We start from the raw sequence: 19,015 nt of genomic DNA, 5'->3' as shown, positions 1-19,015 counted from the left end.
AAATGGAAATTAAATTATTAAAATTTAATTTATTTTACCAAAAATATATGGTGTTTAATAAAATATGTCACATCTCATGGTTTTATTGATTACTACTTAAAAGTACGTAAGTGAAAAAACCAATACAGTATGAGGTCTAATTTTGATTTAACCTAAAAATTTGCTATATTGATCAAATTAGGCTAGACGACCCTAAAAGCAAAGAAAAACAAATTTATAGATGTTCCTTTAAAAAAGGGTTGATATATTATTTGATTCGTAAATTTAGTTTTAATATTCAATTCAATTCTTTAGTTTTTGTCCCAATTTGATACCTGAGTTTAGTTTCAATGTTCACTTTAGTAACTGAATTTTAAATTTGATACTTGAGGTTTTTTATCCTAATTTAGTACCTAAATTTGACTTTAATATTCAATTTATTACTCGAAGTATTTTTATCTCAATTAAGTACTTAATTTTTTATTAAAGCACACATGTCAAATATTTATTGAGCCACGTGACATTATTTGTTCTGGTTAAACTTAAGTACCAAATTGGAATAAAAAAACTCAGGTACCAAATTGCACCTTGAAGTCAAATTCAGGTACTAGATGGTATATTAACCCTTTAAAGAAAACGTGTTGCAGGCTGTAGTTCATTTTCATTGTCTTTTTATTTTTTATGAAACTGTTTTAATTTTTGAATCTCTGGAGTCTGGAGGTTGGTTCAGTTACCAATATTAACGGCGGAAAAAAAGAAATCAAATTCTTTTCTTTTCTTTTCTTTTCATCCAAACAGCTACATTTATCGGTAGACTCATCGAAGCTAATTAGACAAAAGAAGAAGAAGAAGAGGAAGAAGAAGAAAATGACTGTCATTGATATATTGACCAGAGTAGATGTGATCTGTAAGAAGTACGACAAATACGACGTCGAAAAGCAGCGAGACCAAAATATCTCCGGCGACGATGCCTTTGCTCGCCAATACGCTGCTATTGAAGCCGACATTGAATCCGCTCTTCAAGTAAACTCCCGATCTAATCTATTTGGTTTAAGCTTATTTTTGTTGAGATTTGTTAGGTTTAAGCTTGCGATTTAGAGTGTCAGTCTTCTCTGCTTTTTGTTTAATTGAGAGTTTTTCAGCAAGAATTAGGGTTTTTATGTCTTCAATTTGAATTATGTTTAATTCGATTTGATTTAGAAAGCGGAGCTTGTTTCCAAGGAGAAAAGTAAGGCATCTGCTGTTGCGGTGAATGCTGAGATTCGTCGAACCAAGGCTCGATTGCTTGAGGAGGTCCCTAAACTGCAGAGGTTGGCTGTTAAGAAGGTTACCTTCTTATCTTATCTCTAAAATTTCCAAAAAATAAGTTTTAACAGTTTATTGTAAATGTGAGCTCGTTTACTAGTAATTGATTGGTTGTATTGTTATGTAACACAAGCATAGGCTATATTTTTGTGATAATGCATTTTATTTTACATGTTTAAGGGTATTCTGTATTTGTGGACTTGAGAAATCAATTAGTTCAGACTTCTAGTGTGATAAATTTTGGAATTTGCTTTCAGGTTAAAGGGATTTCAACCGAAGAGATGACTGCTCGTAGTGATCTGGTCCTCGCATTGCCGGATAGGATTCAAGCTATACCTGATGGAACTGCTGCTCCTAAAACTGGAGGCTGGATGTCTTCAACACCTTCAGCTTCTCGTACTGAAATTAAGTTTGACTCAGGTGATTCTTAACTTCATTGAAATTTATTGAGATTATATACACGTAGTGTAAATTTTTATGTAAATAATCTATATGACCTTTGCGGAATGAAATAAGGATAACCTGATCTTTGAAGACAAATGGCTTGACTCACTGATCAATAACAAAATAAAAAATGAGACTACTGTCCTTAATTTTCTTGTTCCGTTCAAATGATATGGTTTTAGACGATGATATGCTGTCTTTGAATATCTTTCTAAAACCAAATTGTTGGTTTTGTTTCATGTTATACTTCCCTACTTTCGTTTTTGTTTGTTTTGGGAAGGGCAAATGTGGTCTAATGGTTCATTTTATTTGGTGGTGGTGTACATAATGATGCGAGGAGTGTTATTTTGTTTTATGAGAGCTGCTTCAACCTTAAGATGAAAAGTTGGGAAAAAATGGATAAAGAACAATAGCTTGACTCAGATAAAATAGAAGAATTCGGGAGATAAAGATGGAGAAATAGAAGTAATAGTGGGAACCCCAGAAAATGTTGGGGAGAGAGAGATAAACATATGAATGCTATCTCAAATATATTAAAAGTTTTATACTTGACCATGTATTGCTTCAGTAATAATAAAGCAAGGAGGGTGCTTACTTATGCCAAGTATAAAACCACTCATTCTTTTATTAATATCTGACTATTTGTGATGGGAAAATTTTCTGTCATAGTTTATCATGCAGAATTTATCAATTACTCTTTCTTAACCTCTGAAATTTTTGCCTGGAAAATCTTATGATTTGTTGTACTTACATATTCATATTGTTCATAGATGGGCGATTTGATAATGAATACTTTCAAGAATCTGAGCAGTCAAGTCAATTCAGGCAGGAGTATGAAATGCGAAGAATGAAGCAGGCAAGTTGAACTTTTGCTGATGCTATTGTTTTTGATCCTTCTTCCTTTGGAAGGAAAGCTTGCTTGTGTTTTGCTTGCATGCACCACATTGATGGAGCTATGATTAACTTTTTATTTCTTTTGATATCCATGTAGGACCAAGGTTTAGATATGATTTCAGAAGGTTTGGATACTTTAAAGAACATGGCTCATGATATGAATGAGGTAAGGCTGCCTTGATTGTCATTTGAAACTATTCAATATGATGTATTGTAACATTTATGCTTTCTACTTAAGTGTTACTTGTGATACGTGCAGGAATTGGATAGGCAAGTTCCTTTGATGGATGAAATTGAAACCAAGGTTAACATCATGACCATCATGTTATTATACATCTTACTATCTTAGTAACTGCTTAGATTACCAATTTACACTATGTATTTTGTTCCTTACACATTTTACAGGTGGATAAGGCAGCTGGTGACCTAAAGAATACCAATGTCAGACTTAAACACACTGTCACTCAGGTGATTCATTATAGCTTCATTAATTGTAGATTTCATCCTTTTTCATTTTTCTTTGTTGGATCTGACTTAAGTTTCTGATTTTATCCAGCTGAGATCCAGCCGAAATTTCTGCATCGATATTGTCTTATTATGCATAGTTTTGGGAATTGCTGCCTATTTATACAAGTAAGCTTCAAACTCATGCCTTCTATTAAAAAAATGAATAAAAGAAAAACCCTGCATCATAAGCTTTTGTCTAACGCTCTAGTGAATAAAAAACGTGCAAGGATATTGGTATGTGTTTAACAAGGGTAGGGCTCCCCCCCCCCCCCCTCCCCAACGGGAAATTGCTGCTTTAGACCCCTCAAAATTTGTTAAATCTTAAGCTAATATATGGTAAAATTATAGTTTGGCCCCCCAAAATGCTAGAATTTTAATTTAGTCCTTTCGAAAACCATAAAGATATAAGCCAATACAAGGGTGAAATACATTTTAGCTCTCATGAAAATATATAACTTAATCTTGGCCCCCCCCTAAAATAATTTTTGGCTTCGCCCCTGGACAAAGGTTTGTTTTTTTGAAGTTCTTTATTATACCTTAAAGTGGAGGGTCATATCCTTCATACTCATGTCCAAACAATGTCTCAGACATGGGTAATTAAAGAATAAAATGAATAATCGAAGCGACATAATCATATTCTATGTCATAGAATATCATTTTAATTGAACTCATATGATGTGCTTCAGTTTTATTTGGGGATACATTTTGGATTTTGGTTTTTTCAAGTAATGATTTAGGCCGAATAGCTCATTTGTTCTCACATTTCTTTTGTTTTTATCGTTGAGAAGCGGTCACCCTAAACCTTAAAATGTCCCTCATTTACAGTGTTTTGAAGAAATGAAGCGATAAAAGGATAAGTCGATCCTTTCCCTTATGTGCTGTCATCTTTTCTTGCATTGTCTTCCATCTTGAGGGCTTGCTAAGGTGGTCGATCTCGTATTTGATTTGTTTCTTTTGTGGGAATCATTTGTCACACTGGCATAATGTGAGTTTATCTTTCTATATAAATTCGACAACCGTAAAATGTCTATATATTATGTGATTTACAGAGATGCATTATCACATTATTTTAAAATGATACTAATGCTTTCATTGCTCTTCATCCAGATATGGACATTGTTATCATACTCTGGAAAAATTATATAGTGCATTGTTTTGTGTATTTCTTCATCCAGATATGGGGCATTGTTAACGTTATTTAAATTGGCTTATATATATAGTGTGGTATTTTGGTAAGTAAAGCTATTAAGAGCTAAATCCCAATCACTTAATTAAGAATCAATCATTATATCGTGGTTTTGTAAACTTTGGAATTTAGTTCTTGTATTTTTATTTTAGAAATTTAGTCAGATTTCAAACTTGGATTTAATTATTAACATTGTTAAAATTATTTTGTTAAATTCAGGTTCATTATAATGTCATTTTTGGTTGCATGATTATCAAGTGAGTTTTATTTATTTATTTAAAAGTGTCATATCAACAAATTCAACAAAGAAAAAGAAAATTTTTAATAGATTAATAATTGGATTTTAATTTTGAAGTCTCAAAAATAGATGGATTAAATTTTAAATTTGTAAAGAATATAAAGATTTATCGAATATTTTAGCTAAACTACGCTTACTAATGTTGCCAAGTTGGTTATTAGAATAACAAACTTGAGAAGTTTAGGATGGATTTGGATAGGCAGTGCGTTTGCCTATAGTTAGTGTAAAAATAGCGGTAGTGATGAGATTAGATATTGTAGTGATATTATAGTTTGAGAAAAAAAAAAAGCTAAATACATTGTATCGCACCCTACCGTCCATCCAAATCCACCCTTAGGGTGCTTAGTTGAGAGGAAAAAATTGAAAGGGCATTTGTGTAAAATTGGTTTTTTTTATAAAATATTCATCCAACTGAAAAAAAATTCCATAAAAGAATTTTTTTTTTGATAAATTTTTCATAAACAGTATCATCACTTGTAAATTTTAATAAAAATTTCGTCAAAAAAGTAGTATATCAAACTAAAAATCAATTGCAAAGAATATAGAAAGATATTCCAGACAAGTAATATTTTGAAAAGATTTTGAATTTTATAAAATTTAAATGTTTAGATTTTTTCGATTATTTAAGTTTTGAAATTGATTGTCATTTAAAAAATTTAGAAATATTTTTATAAATGTACTGAATTTTTAAAACTTTTTGGACAATTTTGAATTTTAAATATTTTTTACTACTTTCTATAGATTTTAATTTTTTTTCATTTTAAAATTTTTAATGATTTAAAAAGAATCAAATTTATGGATGGGTCTAGTTCCTTGGGCTTTTTTATGGCCCAACAGTAAGGAAATCCAGGAAATTATTTGAATTGGGCCAGTCTCAAGTCGAGAGAAAAATTATCTATGACGTGTCAATATTCTACCGCTAAAAATTCCACGTACACTTTGGTCCCATTAAATTCTACGTGTATTCCATCAATTGGTTGAAATAACGTGGAATGACATGCAAATCCTCGGATCATCGATCATTTCTTCTAAAAAATATTCGAACAAATTTTTTATAAATTCAAATTCCATTAATTTTTTTATTTTCATTTACTGACAAATATTTGGTTTTCTCAAAATACCCGAACCCAAAAAAATTGCCAATTAAACATCAAAAAGGTGTTCCTATGTAAATCTATTGATTTATAGAGAACTGAAGGAAGAACAATGTTGAAGAGTTTGAGTTTGAACTGGGCCTTCAATTCAATGGCTTGGAAAGGACTTGTCTACACAGCTTTTATACTGAATTTTGTATTGGTTTGTCAGCATTTGCTTCTTCAGCCTCTCGTTTCTGCTTTGGGTTAGTTTTCTTTTTTAACTTTGTTGTGTTTTTTGAAGTATTCCCATTAATTTGTTGCAGATTTGATAGTTTGATCTGTGTTTTTTTTTCAAAATAAAATTAGTGTGCTTTAGCTTTAATCTTATCTGGGGTTTTGTTTGAGTGTGGTTAAATCATGTTTTTGGGTTAAAGATTGTGAGAAAGTCGGAAGTCTTCGAAGGGGAAAAGGGAAATTTTAATCTGTTTTTTTATATAGTCAATTAGTCATTTTATGCTTTTATTAATTGCTTATGCATTGCTATATTAATTCATCCAACTTGAGTAGAATTGTGAGAAAAATAAAATGAAAATTTTAAAATTGCAAATGGGAAAAAGTTTTGAATTTTATGATATGCAAAAATCGCCATTATCTAGTAAAATGATTATCAAATATATTGGATCTTAATTGGGTTAGGATGGATAGTTTTATCATATTTTATGGTTTATCATCATATTTGGTAATTAGTCATTAGCCTTCTATTGTGAACATTGATGAATTAGAATTTGTCTCTTGGATAATTCGGGTTGAAAATACCTGTTTTTGTGATCGAACTTGCTTCAAAATGTACCATATGAAATGAATTGAGAAGTGTTGAGGGGAATCAGCTCTCTTTCGGGAGTAGTCTTTGAAGTGTTGTCCATAGAGCAGCTGATCGGGCCCTCAAACAGTGGAGGAATTGTGCTCGGGGTATCTATGGTCAGTTTTAGCCTCGGGTTTTGTCTCCCAACTCCAAGGAGAGCCCAACGGGTTCATGGAGTTTGGGGAGCGCCTCGCCACCAAGGAAATGTTTAGCATTTTGGCCTCCTTGGTGGGGTTGAAATCCATGCCCTTATATGGCATTAGTGGGTAAGAACACTACCACTTGGCTAGACTAGGTGCTCAGCAATGTCTTCATAGAAGTGCATCGTCTGTTTTATTGTTGTATGATGTTTTAAGTCTGAGGAGCCAAATAGCCAGTGCTTGCTTTTTGAATATCGAAATTAATATTCTTGGAGTTTGCAACCATTGCATATACTTTCAATATGTCTTTGCTTAACATTTCAACTTGGATGTGTAGATGAAAATCTAGGAAATGCTGCTGAGTTGTTCGAGAGAGTTTCACAGAGTATAAAAGTGAAGCATTATAGTGAGGCACTCAATGATCTCAATGCTGCTATTGAGGCAGATCCAGCACTTTCAGAAGCATATATGCGCCGTGCATCTCTTTTACGTCAGCTATGCCGGTATTGTTGAATCATAGGAAGTTTGGATATATATATACATAATCTATCATTCGCAGTACTCTTTTTTCCTTTCACATTTTTGGTTAAAAAAATGATGAAAACTACTACTAAACTATGATTTTATTGAGCTATCCTGAAGTCTTTGATGACATTTGTCTGTACTAAAAATGCTTTTTCATTGCAGATACGAGGAATCGGAGAAAAGCTACAAAAAGTTTCTAGAACTAAAACCCAGAAATTCTGTTGCTGAAAAGGAACTATCTCAGTTACATCAGGCTCAAAGTGCTTTGGAAACAGCTTTCAGTTTATTTGAGTCCAAGGATTATACAAAAGCTTTGGATTATGTGGATAAAGTTGTACTCGTTTTTTCTCCAGCATGCTCGAAGGTAGCATATACTTTACATTTCTGTTTTATTTTTTATAGCAATATTCATAAACTCTAATATGCTTCATTTGCTGCAGGCTAAGATGCTAAAGTTGAAACTGCTTTTAGCGGCTAAAGACTATTCTAGTGTTATTTCCGAATCCGGGTTTATTCTCAAGGAAGATGAGAACAATCTTGAGGCCTTACTCCTCCGTGGTCATGCTTATTACTATTTAGCAGATCATGATGTTGCCCAAAGGTTTGTTTAAAATTTTCTTGTTTATGAGCTATTGAAATCACATACATAATTGGGATTTATAGTTATAATACATGATATTTTCAGGCATTACCAGAAAGGTCTTCGCCTCGATCCAGAGCACGGTGAACTGAAGAAAGCATATTTTAGATTGAAAAATTTATTGAAGAAGACTAAAAGTGTATGCCCACCAAACATGTTTCCAAATTCTCCTTTTTGGTTTTGTTGGTAAAAGTTCCTTGGATGCACCTGTATTAAGAATTAGATTGCATTTTGTCCTCTTTATTCAAAAAATAGGCAAATTAGTCCTTTTACATTAGATCATAGAGCAAACTGATCCTTTCTGTTAAAAATTTAATTTATTTTTACTGTTAAAAACTAGTGTGGCTATTAAAATAACCAGATTATATGTGGCGTGCCACATGTACCTTATGCTAACGTACAGGGACCAATTTTTAATTGTAAAAATGGATAGAATTTTTAATAAAAGGACGAGTTTGCTCTTTGATCTAACATGAATGGACTAATTTGCTTTTTTTTTTTAGTAATAGGGGCAAAATGCAATTCGACCCCAATATAAGGGCATCCATAGTACTTTTACCTGTTTTTTTTGTTTGTTTGAGATTAGTGTAGGCCTATAGGGTTTAGATACATGGGGTATTGGCCTTATTTTATCAAGATATTTCGACTCTTGGAATGTGTAGGCAGAAGATAATGCAAACAAGGGTAAGCTGCGCGTTGCCGTTGAGGACTACAAAGGAGCACTTGCATTGGACCCAAATCATCTCGCTCATAACGTGCATCTTCACCTTGGATTATGTAAGGTCTTGGTTAGGCTCGGAAGAGGGAAGGATGCTTTAAGTAGTTGCTCTGAGGCGCTTAACATTGATAAGGAACTTCTCGAAGCTTTAGTACAGGTTTGTTGTATAGTCAAATGATAACGATTCACTTTGTCGAACTTTATACTGCAGTTGGTTGAAGTACATTATGCCGTAATTCTCGCTCTTTAACTATGTGTGCATGTGTCAGAGGGGTGAAGCTAAACTTTTAACAGAGGACTGGGAAGGTGCCGTTGAAGACCTAAAATCGGCAGCTGAGAAATCACCTCAGGTTAGTCATAATATCAAATTTGGATGACAATTATCTCGATTAAAATTTTCTTCTTCCAGAGTATAGTTTTAGGCTTCTCTATGGTATTTAGACCAGTAACATGCTATGCACATATTTGTTTCTACACCTAAAGATACACGGTTCTCTTTTGTGGTTCCTCATAACAACAATTTTTTGAATCTAAGACTGGTTTTGTAGTCGTTTCGATTTGTGCATTTTGAAGATCTTTTGAATTCTACCAAAGTTCATTTTCATGGTTTCTTACTCTTTGTTAGAATCGTTGCTAAGTAAGAAACCCAGGTTACAAATTAGAGGATACCATGCATAAGATAGGTATCTTGAGTCCACGACCCATGGCACCTACCAAAACACACTGAGCAATAACCTCTGGTTCGACTTTGAGAGTTATATTTGGCTATTGTCCTAATCACTTGTACCTCTAATTCATGAGAGCTAAAAATTGATTTGCAGGATATGAATATCCGTGAGGCGCTTATGAGGGCTGAGAAAGCTTTAAAGATGAGCAAACGCAAAGACTGGTACAAAATTCTCGGTGTTTCAAAGACTGCTTCGGTAGCTGAAATAAAACGTGCGTACAAGAAACTCGCTTTACAATGGCACCCTGATAAGAATGTTGATAATAGAGAAGAAGCTGAGGCACAATTTCGAGAAATCGCTGCTGCGTACGAGGTATATGATTCATTAATATTTAACTTTCTTTATCAATCCCATTTGTTTTTTACATGAATGAAATGTTGCTTACAGGTTCTTGGAGACGAGGAAAAAAGAACAAGGTATGATAGAGGAGAAGATATTGAAGACATAGGTATGGGAGGTGGTGGTTTCAATCCGTTTGGCGGTGGTGGTGGAGGACAACATTTCACATTTACGTTTGATGGCGGGTTTCCCGGTGGCTTTGGAGGAGGATTTCCAGGTGGTGGTGGTGGTGGTTTCGGTTTCAACTTTTGATACCTTCGGGAATCGGTTATAAGAGCACATTTTTCGCTCGTTCTTGAGCCGTAAACATCAATATGACTAGAAGACTGACAATCTTTCAGCAAGTATGTAACTTTATACCACTACAATTGGTTTCTTAGATGAACAATTTATGCCCTTTCACAAAGTTTTGCTCCATTTCATTTCATTTGATTTTAAAGCTTGTATAAGTTGTTGATAGGAAATTGAAATGCCTTCATTTAGCTATATGTTGAGTTCTTCTTTTGAGCATTCACTCCATAATCTTTACTGTTAGTAGCTATAAAATTGATTGTTTGATCCACCTCTTATTTGATTTGTGGAAATAATTTAGGTTAAATTCTGCTATTGATCCCTATATTTTGCGAAGGCGAAAATTGTGAGATTTAGTCTTTACATTTAATTTGGTCATTTTTAGTTTTATACTTTTCGAATTTAAAATTCATGACCTCACTAAATGTGTTAAGTTTTGCTATTTTTAAAACCTAAATGCGGTAAACAACTATACGCATAGTATATAACTAGTAATTGGATTTAATTAAACGGGTTTCATTGTTACTGTTTGAATCAGACTAAAATTTGAAATTCAAAAATATAAAAATTAAAATTAATTAATTTGAAAAGTACATATATTAAATTCACAACTTTTGCAAAGTATAGGGACTATACCAGAATTTAACCAATAATTTATGGGAATTGAAGGATTATTATAGCCTATTATTGGAACTGAAATTGAACCCAAAGAACAAAAAAGGAGAAGAGCTTTTTCCCCAAGTAACGTTTTATAAAATCAACAATAGACAAGCATGTAAAGCATCTCTACAAAATGAGATGGTATATGTACAACAGAAAACTTTCATTGAACACCATTTTTTACACCTTATAGATGTTATAAACTTAATTGGCATTCCCACTTTCTAAAGCTCTCCTTTCAGGTTCATTACCATGGGCGTTTGTATCCGTTTGTGTTTGTAACGGTGCCATTACCGGTGCTTGATTGGGCCGTGGTACCTCTTGAGAACTAAGCGGTTGGTTTGACTCTATGTGCCGCCTTTCCCACGCTCCCGAAACCTCGTAAATAATAGAGGTTCCGCACATTGTGGACCCAAACCCAACAAATGCCGAGAGAAGAACCGAAAGAACAGCCTGTACATGGAGCTGTCAATCACAAGAAACACAATATAAGGTTCTATATCCGAATAATGCAAGTTATAACCCGAGACTTCTAAATTCTAAGTTTTACCAATGAGTAGAAAAGATGAGCGGAAAGAACCACCAGCGCGAACTGAATCGTAGCGTAAAGCCAGACATATTTTCTCCTTACTGAAAAGAAAAACAAGGTACCGTAAGACGGATAATGGAATGCGCAAAAAGGAGACTATCGAAAGAAAGTTACCCATTGTTGTTGACGTCATGGATGCAAGGAGGCCCAATATACATGAAAACGGAAGAGAGATAGCGATAGCACCGGACTTCATTTTCGAAACCTGAGCACGTAGCAAGTTTAGGAACAGCTAAAAAGTTCGTAACGAAGGGAAATTTTGGAAATTGCTAAACTTACCAACAGCTGCTCGAGAAAACAAAAGTAAGCAAGCATGCTAACAATGACGAGAATCGGGACATCCTGCCAAACCCTGCGAAAAAAGTACTTTCATGTTAAAAACATGCAATCGTTGAAGATAATCTCGAACCGAAATACTTGCCTGTATCTAGCAGACTCAATTCGTACCCCAGGTCCTCTCATGTTATGAGCTTGAGCGTTTTGAATCCGTAAAAGAGTGACGGGTAAGTTTTGAACTTCTTGCTTGCACACGTCACACATTTTGTTACCTTTGATGCTAAACCATTTTATGGCACATTCTTGGTGCGCAAGGGCAAGTTCACCTTTGCAGCTACATTCCATCTTAAGGGTCTCGGCTCCTTCTCCGAGTTCGATCAAGCAAATTCGACAAACAGCTTCTTCTTCGGGAATATCTTCACCATCATCATCGTTTCCATCTGAACAATAAGACTAACATATGACATAGGTTGGTTATCACAAGCATAGAAAAGCTAAAATTGAAAATTTTGCCAGCATATGAAAATACCATACGTAATCATAAGAATGTAGAGTTAATCGAAAAATTACCCATATCACTTTTGATAACTATGTTTGATGTTGTTACAACTGTTCCTTTGACTACTCGTGGAGTTGTAGGAATTACACGAAATACACCGCCAAAAGAATCCAATTGCGTTATGCTTCCATCTTTGTTAAGTGTAGGCACTGAATGGGAACGATGAATGGGTGGTCCGGTGATCCCTCCTTTCTGTAAAGTGAGCAATTCTGTAAGAATCAAGTAGAAAATAGTACAACACACAGTGGGAGTTTCGGAGTATATAAGCATCGGTTATATATATAAGTGCCAATGAATGTAACGAGCATGATGAATTGACAACTTTGGAAAAGTACAACATAAATCCTGGTTCGTGTGTTTGTTGTTCAAAATTGGGTTGTTGAAGGCTAATTTACCTGCCCCCCGTGCGTGGACTCGGGGTTTGAATGTGCAATCGGTGTACCAGGTAATGATGAAGTATTTTTAGCTCTCGGTGTGAAAATCTTCGAGAGAGAAAACGTTCTCGGGATACGAGGCTTTCCTTGTATATCTGCTGATGAACCTCCTAGTGCTAAGATAGCAGCCTTCTCGATCTCCAAATTAGTGTTTCGATATTTGAAACTCAACTTCGGAAGGAGGCCTTTTAAGGACGGTTTACTCTTCGGCGATGAATAGATAGGGGACTCGTCGAATCTGTTAAAAATAGGACTAGGCATAGGTGAAAAATTGACTCTTCTAGGAGTAGCTGTTGGTGTCAAGGTCATGTCTATTCTTACAAACTCCTCCCTCACATCCTCAACACTTCGATTTGGTATCTCTAAGACGAGATCATCTTGTCTTCGGTGCTGATCGTGTGGCGTCTCTTCGATTATCTCGGTTGAATCTGCAAACTGTGAAGACAAGTTGCAACTTTTAAATCATTCAATCAATATTCATATGGCAGATATATTAGGATCCTTAGCTTCAATAGATTACCAATTCAATGAACTTACAATCTCAAATGAAAAAAACAGCTTCAATCAATAGATATTCATGGAATCAAAAGGATGAAGAGAAGCTGAAACTGTTACCTTAATTATCCATCCTCATTTATTATTGTTGAGAGTCGGTTGGGAAGAAATCTACAAAGTGTGTCTGTCGGGCAACTGATCAGACCCCAACAACCGAAAGTACTGTCCCTTGAGAAGGTTTTGTCTCCCGTGCTCTACCAAGAGCCAGCATGCCGCGAACGGCAGAGCCGGGAGCCCCTCAACTGTACATGGACATACGGCCATCCACCAAGGGATTCGAACCCCTGACCTATGGCATATAGGTCACTTGTGGAAGATTGTAGCTTCGGTTATTGGGGTCCGGTCAGCTGTCCCGTCAATTAGACCACGCTTCGAAAATTTCTCTCGAATGAGTCACACCACCCCTCAACAATTATGAAGAATTGTTTATGAATTGCTAGTTCCAAAAACATGGCTTAGTTTTAATCTTTATGATTGCTTAGTGTTTGATAAAATTCCACATAAACCTATATATACCTTACAATCTAACACAATATTTTTCCCCAAAAATTTGCAGACTGCAACAAAGGCTTTTCACTTTTTAGTTGAAACTCTAATTCTTCAAATTTTCTCTTCGACTTTAAAAAAAAAAAAAAGAAAACAGATCAAAAACAGGACAAGAAATTCATGATCTTTAAGCAAAAAAAAAAAAAAACAGCTAAAAGGTTCAAAATGGACAAAAAAAGAAAGCTATGATTTTTATCAAGCAAGACAAGAAAATAAAAAATAAAAGTACCCTTTGAAGTGGAGGATTAAGAGTGTTGTTGCTATTGCAGCTGCTTGTTCCTTCACCATTCTTCAAAACATGGTCTCCTTCATTTTCCATGTTTCATAACAATTTTCTGAGAAAAAAAGAAAGAGAAAAGATTCAAACTTTTTTCAGAAGAGACAGATGATGATGGGGGGGTGTTTTATAGTTAACTTCAATTATGATTTTCTGACAAGAAAAAAACTGTTTCTTTGAACTTTGTCTGAAAATCTTTTTACACTGGTTGATGAAAAACAGGTAAGGGAAACTGACAGAGAGATTATATGAGCAAACTGAGGTGGCCATCTTAAGGGAAAAGAGAGAGAAAGAGAGAAGAGTTCATTGAATTTTTTTAAAAAACTTTAAATAAAAAAAAGTATTTTTTAATTTAAAATAAAATTGAAAACAAAATTTTGCTGATGTTAGTGTATTTGTTTGATGATGAAATGGAGACAAAGTAACAAATTTAGTTACAATATTATTTGGCAAGGTGGGTTTGTCACATGATTTTGGTTCTACAGGGAAATTATAATTTTAATTCACTAAAATTCTTATATTTGGATTATATTTATTTTATGATAATTGTATGTAATTTATATAAATTTTCATAATTTAATTATTTATATTAGAAATGTAGAAATCACGTATTTAGAATATAAATTTGTGTTTAAAATAATATATAATAAATAATGAAACTTAATGTTTGAGATTGATTAATTATATTAACACATGAAATATGCACGATATTAAAATAAAAATAGATTAAATTGTGATTAAAACAAAATTTAAACGCATAAATAACTACATTAATTACGAGTTAGTGTCGAGTTAACTTATGACACCAACTCAATCGATGACATTACCTATATACACAAATTTGGTGAAATAAAACATTTTATGTTAAAGTTTATTTTTAAAAAATTACTTAATAATTATTATTGTTGTAATGATAAAGAATTTGTTTATAAATCTATTGGATACGGATTTGATCTCTAGACATGTTAATTTTAGTTCTTCTATTTAAAACTATATTAAAGTATGAAAAAGATAATAATAATAATAATAATAATAATAATAATAAAAAAGGCCACCAAAATAATAGTAGTAGTTAATAAATAAATATATATTAGTCATTTTCTAACTGAATTAGTACCCGGTTAACTCGTAATACCAACTCAATCAGAGGTTTTATTATTATTAGTATAAATATATAGATTTGAGATTCTTTTTAGTGTTTGTATTTTTTTATAATACATTTTATCATATTTTAATTTTTTTATTTTTATTATATTTGTGTTTTTACCAATATTTTTTTTATTCCACAAGTAACATTAAAAAAAATCGAAAATGGGAAAGGGAAACCGCTCTACCCAGGCGCGCACTTTCAATGATGTGACAGAAAGATGCACTGAAAGTGCGTGCCCAGTGGGACTTATCTGTAAGGCAACGGTTGTAGTTATTAATGAGTGATTTAATCACAACAACTGTTGTCGACTCAAAATGACCTCCAGCTTTTTTCCAACGCGATAGTCACTGGTCCCCTAATAGTGCACTTGCCCCCAACTTCGTCACTGATTTCGGACAAAAGAGAGGTTGATGATATTGCCTTTGGTGGTGGTGGAGAAAAAATAAGTAGATTATACTGGAAAGCCCCTGAGTTTATCCCTACGATTATGATCTCAAACTTATGTATCGGTTCTACAAAGCATCCACTTTTAGTGAAGTGAAACTTGAACTCGTGGTCGCATAACCATCATCAAAGGGCTCTCGAGTCATACTTCAACCCATGATCGCAAATTAACGTTTGTCAACTAGGACCCATAGTCAAATTACAACCTGTGACCGTATAAGCACCGCGAACTCAGAGATTGAGTTGCAATATTATGGGCTTATAATGGAATGGACTCATCCCGACACGACAAATGAAATATGTGGGTCTCAGAGCGCCACCACATCATTGTGAACTCAAACACACCTTAAAACTAGCACACTGTCTCTTTCAAACAAAAATGAACATGTCCATCGAAAAAGTTAAACACATGAAAGTAAACTATAAACAATGGTGTAGAGCATTTTTTAGGGGTGAGGAGAGGTGGTGGAGAGAGTCGATGGAGTAAGGAGAGCAAAACCCCATTTTGTATAGGCAATTAGGTGGGCAATGAGTGAAAAAGAAAACAAGAATGTGCTTTAACTAATATGAAAATATCTCGGGATTCCCAGGATATCTGAAAAATAAAGATCAGGATTCCCAGGTTAGGGAAACTTTTCAGGAGATTGAAAATGGGAAAGGGAAATTGCTCTACCCAGGCGCACACTTTCAATGATGTAGCAGCAAGATGCACTGAAAGTGCGTGCCCAACGGGACATTTTCCCCCTCCCAAATCCTGAGCGATAATTGGTTTGTGACTAGGTAAGAAATCGTACCTATACTCCCAAAATTTGATATATTCCTCGTTGAATTTAGTTCAATCTTTGTCGTTTCTCCCCCTCAAGTTGACCTTCTGCAGTGCTCCGATGTTTTGGAGTGGCGGTGGAATAGTTTGTCTAAACCCGAACTTTCGCATCACTTGATCAAATTCGTGCATTTCTATTGTAGCGTAAACTATCAATGACACCTTCACGTGTCAAATATTGGGATTAACCAAGAATTAAGACGAGATGCATTGTTGAATTCTCAGATCAGAGTATGACATCCATTCAAACTATAGTACGAAATAATAAAGTTTATTATCTACTTAATATTAATTTTGAAATCCTTACATAAGTATTATATAATTAAAAATTTTAAAAAACTAGCGTCGACTTCCAATCGTTGATCTAACAGTAGCCGGATATCTTCGAGCTCCTTAGGTAGCCCCACATAACTCGGGCTATGGTTCCACCTATTCAAATAATATGTTTTTTAAAAATATAATAATGTAATAATATTATGATAACTATATTATCAAATTAATTTTATATTGTTACGAGTGGGAAAGTATAAGGGTAGTCGGCTCGGGGATGTAAAAATGGTAGCCGGAACTATGCCTATAACTGCAGAAGGAGTACGCAACCACCAATTCTAATTTTTTGTGGTTGCGTCGCCCAACACATTTCTTGGTACAGTGTTGTCAACACGGCTAATCCCCAACTGAGTCGTCTCGTTTCTTTCAAGTCGACGAGTTGTAACAGTTACCTTAAATGTACAAGAGTTCGAGATTTATTGAGCACTAGAACATCTCTAATTAACCTCAGGATGTGCTCTTGGGAGTTGTACTCTGTCAAGGGGACTTGAACTCTTGTAGGGATATTAGAAATTTTCTTGCAACCATTTCATCTCTATCCAGCTACTGAATAACTTGTCTAGCACCTTACCTAACAGTTGCTCGCAAATATCGCTCCAATCACCAACTATCACTGATTCAGTAACAACTGGTCCATCCACTAAAAAACTGAGTTGTAATTGAATGTCCTCAACAAATTGTACACTCACCACATGGAAGATGAAATGTGTGTGTATCGAGTCTTCATCTTTCGACCAACGCGCTGATGAGTATAGGGTCCAATTTACACCCGCAAGCATAAGAGACACGTGCAAGAATCCCACATCTTCCAAATAGGGTTCAATCATAGGTGATGGCCTCAATGATAGATTGTGTATATGTCTCCAAAATCTGATCTTCGGCCTAATTATAAAAAAATAAAAAAAATCTTTTTAACAATTTAATAATGAACTTAAATAAAATTATAAAAATTAGAGATTTTTTCTTACCATTTGCAATTGTACCGCGGAAATGTGGTTGTTATTCAAACGAATAAGAGCATTTGTTCATTACAAAATTCAATTAAAACGAATAAAAATCAAGACAAACTTGAGAAAATTTTAATTAAAATTCTAGAACTAAAATCTTTGAGAGAATTAATAGAAATGGATTTGAATGAAAAAAAAATAAGGAAAAGGCTTTAATTTATATAGAAATAAAACTAGCCTTTTTTTTTACTGTTGGGGATTTTCACCTTGAGGAATTCGACTATCGAAAAAAAACGGGTCTAGCAGGACACGCTTTTTTGCATGATTAGAGTGAAAATGCATCCACCTATTTCGATAAATATCACAAAAATCGATCTATTCTATTAATTGTTTTTTTTTTTGGGGGGGGGGTTAAATTATCCCTTTATATTATATACACACATTCAAGTAGTGCAGCCTTTTTAGACTACTATTGATTTTATGGTACATCGTTGAATACTTGGGAGGTAAAAAAACTACAAAAAGGTTCTAAAAGATTATTGTTTTTGCAAATTTGCCCCATTTTTATATAAAAAATATAAATTATAATTTGAGGTACTTATCCTCTCTATTTATAATATTCAACATCCATTAATTAAAAATAAACAAAGTTGAAGTGATGATCATAAAAAAATTATAAATAAATAAATAAATAAATGAATAAAGAGGGTTGATGCCCTCAGCATGTAACATTTCTGGCCTTTCCAAATAATATTTTAATTCCATAAGAAATATTTAAATAATTTTTATTTTTATTTTTATTTTTATAATGCCCTAAATACGATATTTATAAATTTTAAAATGCTAATGGAGTCCAAAGAGATCATTGATTGACAGGTGATTTTCAGTGGAAATTAAATTTAATAATTAGGAATTAAAAGGACACCATTCTTTTTCCTGTAGACAACTTATCTGCAAGGTCAAGGAGATTAGGAATTATAATAAGATAAATCAAGGGTTTGATTTAAAATACCATAATTTATTTTATAAACTAAGAGTATTTTTGTTATTATTTAATTGAGTTGGTATCTAATTAAATTGCGAGAAGGGGATATCGAAAGCAGGACTATGTGATGGAGTGAAGTCGTAACAAAGTAATCATATTGATGGTGCGGCTAGATCATCTTCTTTCCAGAGAGAGCAAATGCTTGTTGAGTATTTTGATTTGACACTACTTCACATTAAAAAAAAAGCGAGTTACATCTGAATTAAACTTGGAGTTGAAAACCTTCTTTCGTTTCTCGACAGTGAAATAAGTCAACATAAGTTAATAGGATCTCTCATTTAACGCCCATGGGTCTCTCCCATGTGGCAACATGAGGGCATAAAAAGGAAAGAGAAGGATGGAGTTTCTTTCGCTTTTGGCATAGCTAGCCCCAACGAAAGATTTAATGTGCTCATCAGCGCCCAATTTTGATATACATTGCTTTGCTCAATGGGAATTTTTCTTTTAC

At 33.8% G+C, this 19,015-nt stretch overlaps 3 protein-coding genes across 3 annotated transcripts; 2 read left to right on the top strand and 1 right to left on the bottom strand.

The window, feature by feature from the left end:
• Positions 1 to 667: 667 nt before the first annotated feature.
• LOC105786426 (syntaxin-71) lies at positions 668 to 4,291 on the top strand. Its single transcript, XM_012612844.2, has 9 exons — positions 668 to 1,002; positions 1,180 to 1,305; positions 1,542 to 1,704; positions 2,499 to 2,584; positions 2,720 to 2,788; positions 2,882 to 2,926; positions 3,028 to 3,090; positions 3,179 to 3,255; positions 3,955 to 4,291. Exons 1-9 carry the CDS (start codon positions 847 to 849, stop codon positions 3,968 to 3,970), a joined length of 801 nt encoding a protein of 266 aa, XP_012468298.1. The 5' UTR covers positions 668 to 846; the 3' UTR covers positions 3,971 to 4,291.
• A 1,400-nt stretch (positions 4,292 to 5,691) lies between these two features.
• LOC105786425 (dnaJ protein P58IPK homolog) lies at positions 5,692 to 10,127 on the top strand. Its single transcript, XM_012612841.2, has 9 exons — positions 5,692 to 5,952; positions 7,029 to 7,194; positions 7,379 to 7,580; positions 7,657 to 7,817; positions 7,902 to 7,995; positions 8,519 to 8,731; positions 8,844 to 8,924; positions 9,396 to 9,614; positions 9,690 to 10,127. Exons 1-9 carry the CDS (start codon positions 5,820 to 5,822, stop codon positions 9,891 to 9,893), a joined length of 1,473 nt encoding a protein of 490 aa, XP_012468295.1. The 5' UTR covers positions 5,692 to 5,819; the 3' UTR covers positions 9,894 to 10,127.
• A 535-nt stretch (positions 10,128 to 10,662) lies between these two features.
• LOC105786424 (uncharacterized) lies at positions 10,663 to 14,144 on the bottom strand. Its single transcript, XM_052620542.1, has 9 exons — positions 14,066 to 14,144; positions 13,781 to 13,886; positions 12,412 to 12,885; positions 12,028 to 12,208; positions 11,603 to 11,897; positions 11,461 to 11,533; positions 11,296 to 11,386; positions 11,143 to 11,222; positions 10,663 to 11,057 (listed from the first exon to the last, which is right to left on the bottom strand). The coding sequence occupies exons 2-9, from the start codon at positions 13,868 to 13,870 to the stop codon at positions 10,797 to 10,799; spliced, it is 1,545 nt and encodes a 514-aa protein (XP_052476502.1). The 5' UTR covers positions 13,871 to 13,886; positions 14,066 to 14,144; the 3' UTR covers positions 10,663 to 10,796.
• Between the last annotated feature and the right edge of the window lie 4,871 nt (positions 14,145 to 19,015).

This window comes from Gossypium raimondii, chromosome 1, assembly GCF_025698545.1.
Source record: "Gossypium raimondii isolate GPD5lz chromosome 1, ASM2569854v1, whole genome shotgun sequence".
Classification (NCBI taxonomy): domain Eukaryota; kingdom Viridiplantae; phylum Streptophyta; class Magnoliopsida; order Malvales; family Malvaceae; genus Gossypium; species Gossypium raimondii.
Note: the sequence above shows the minus strand (reverse complement) of the source record. Positions and strands in the feature narration are given on the sequence as shown.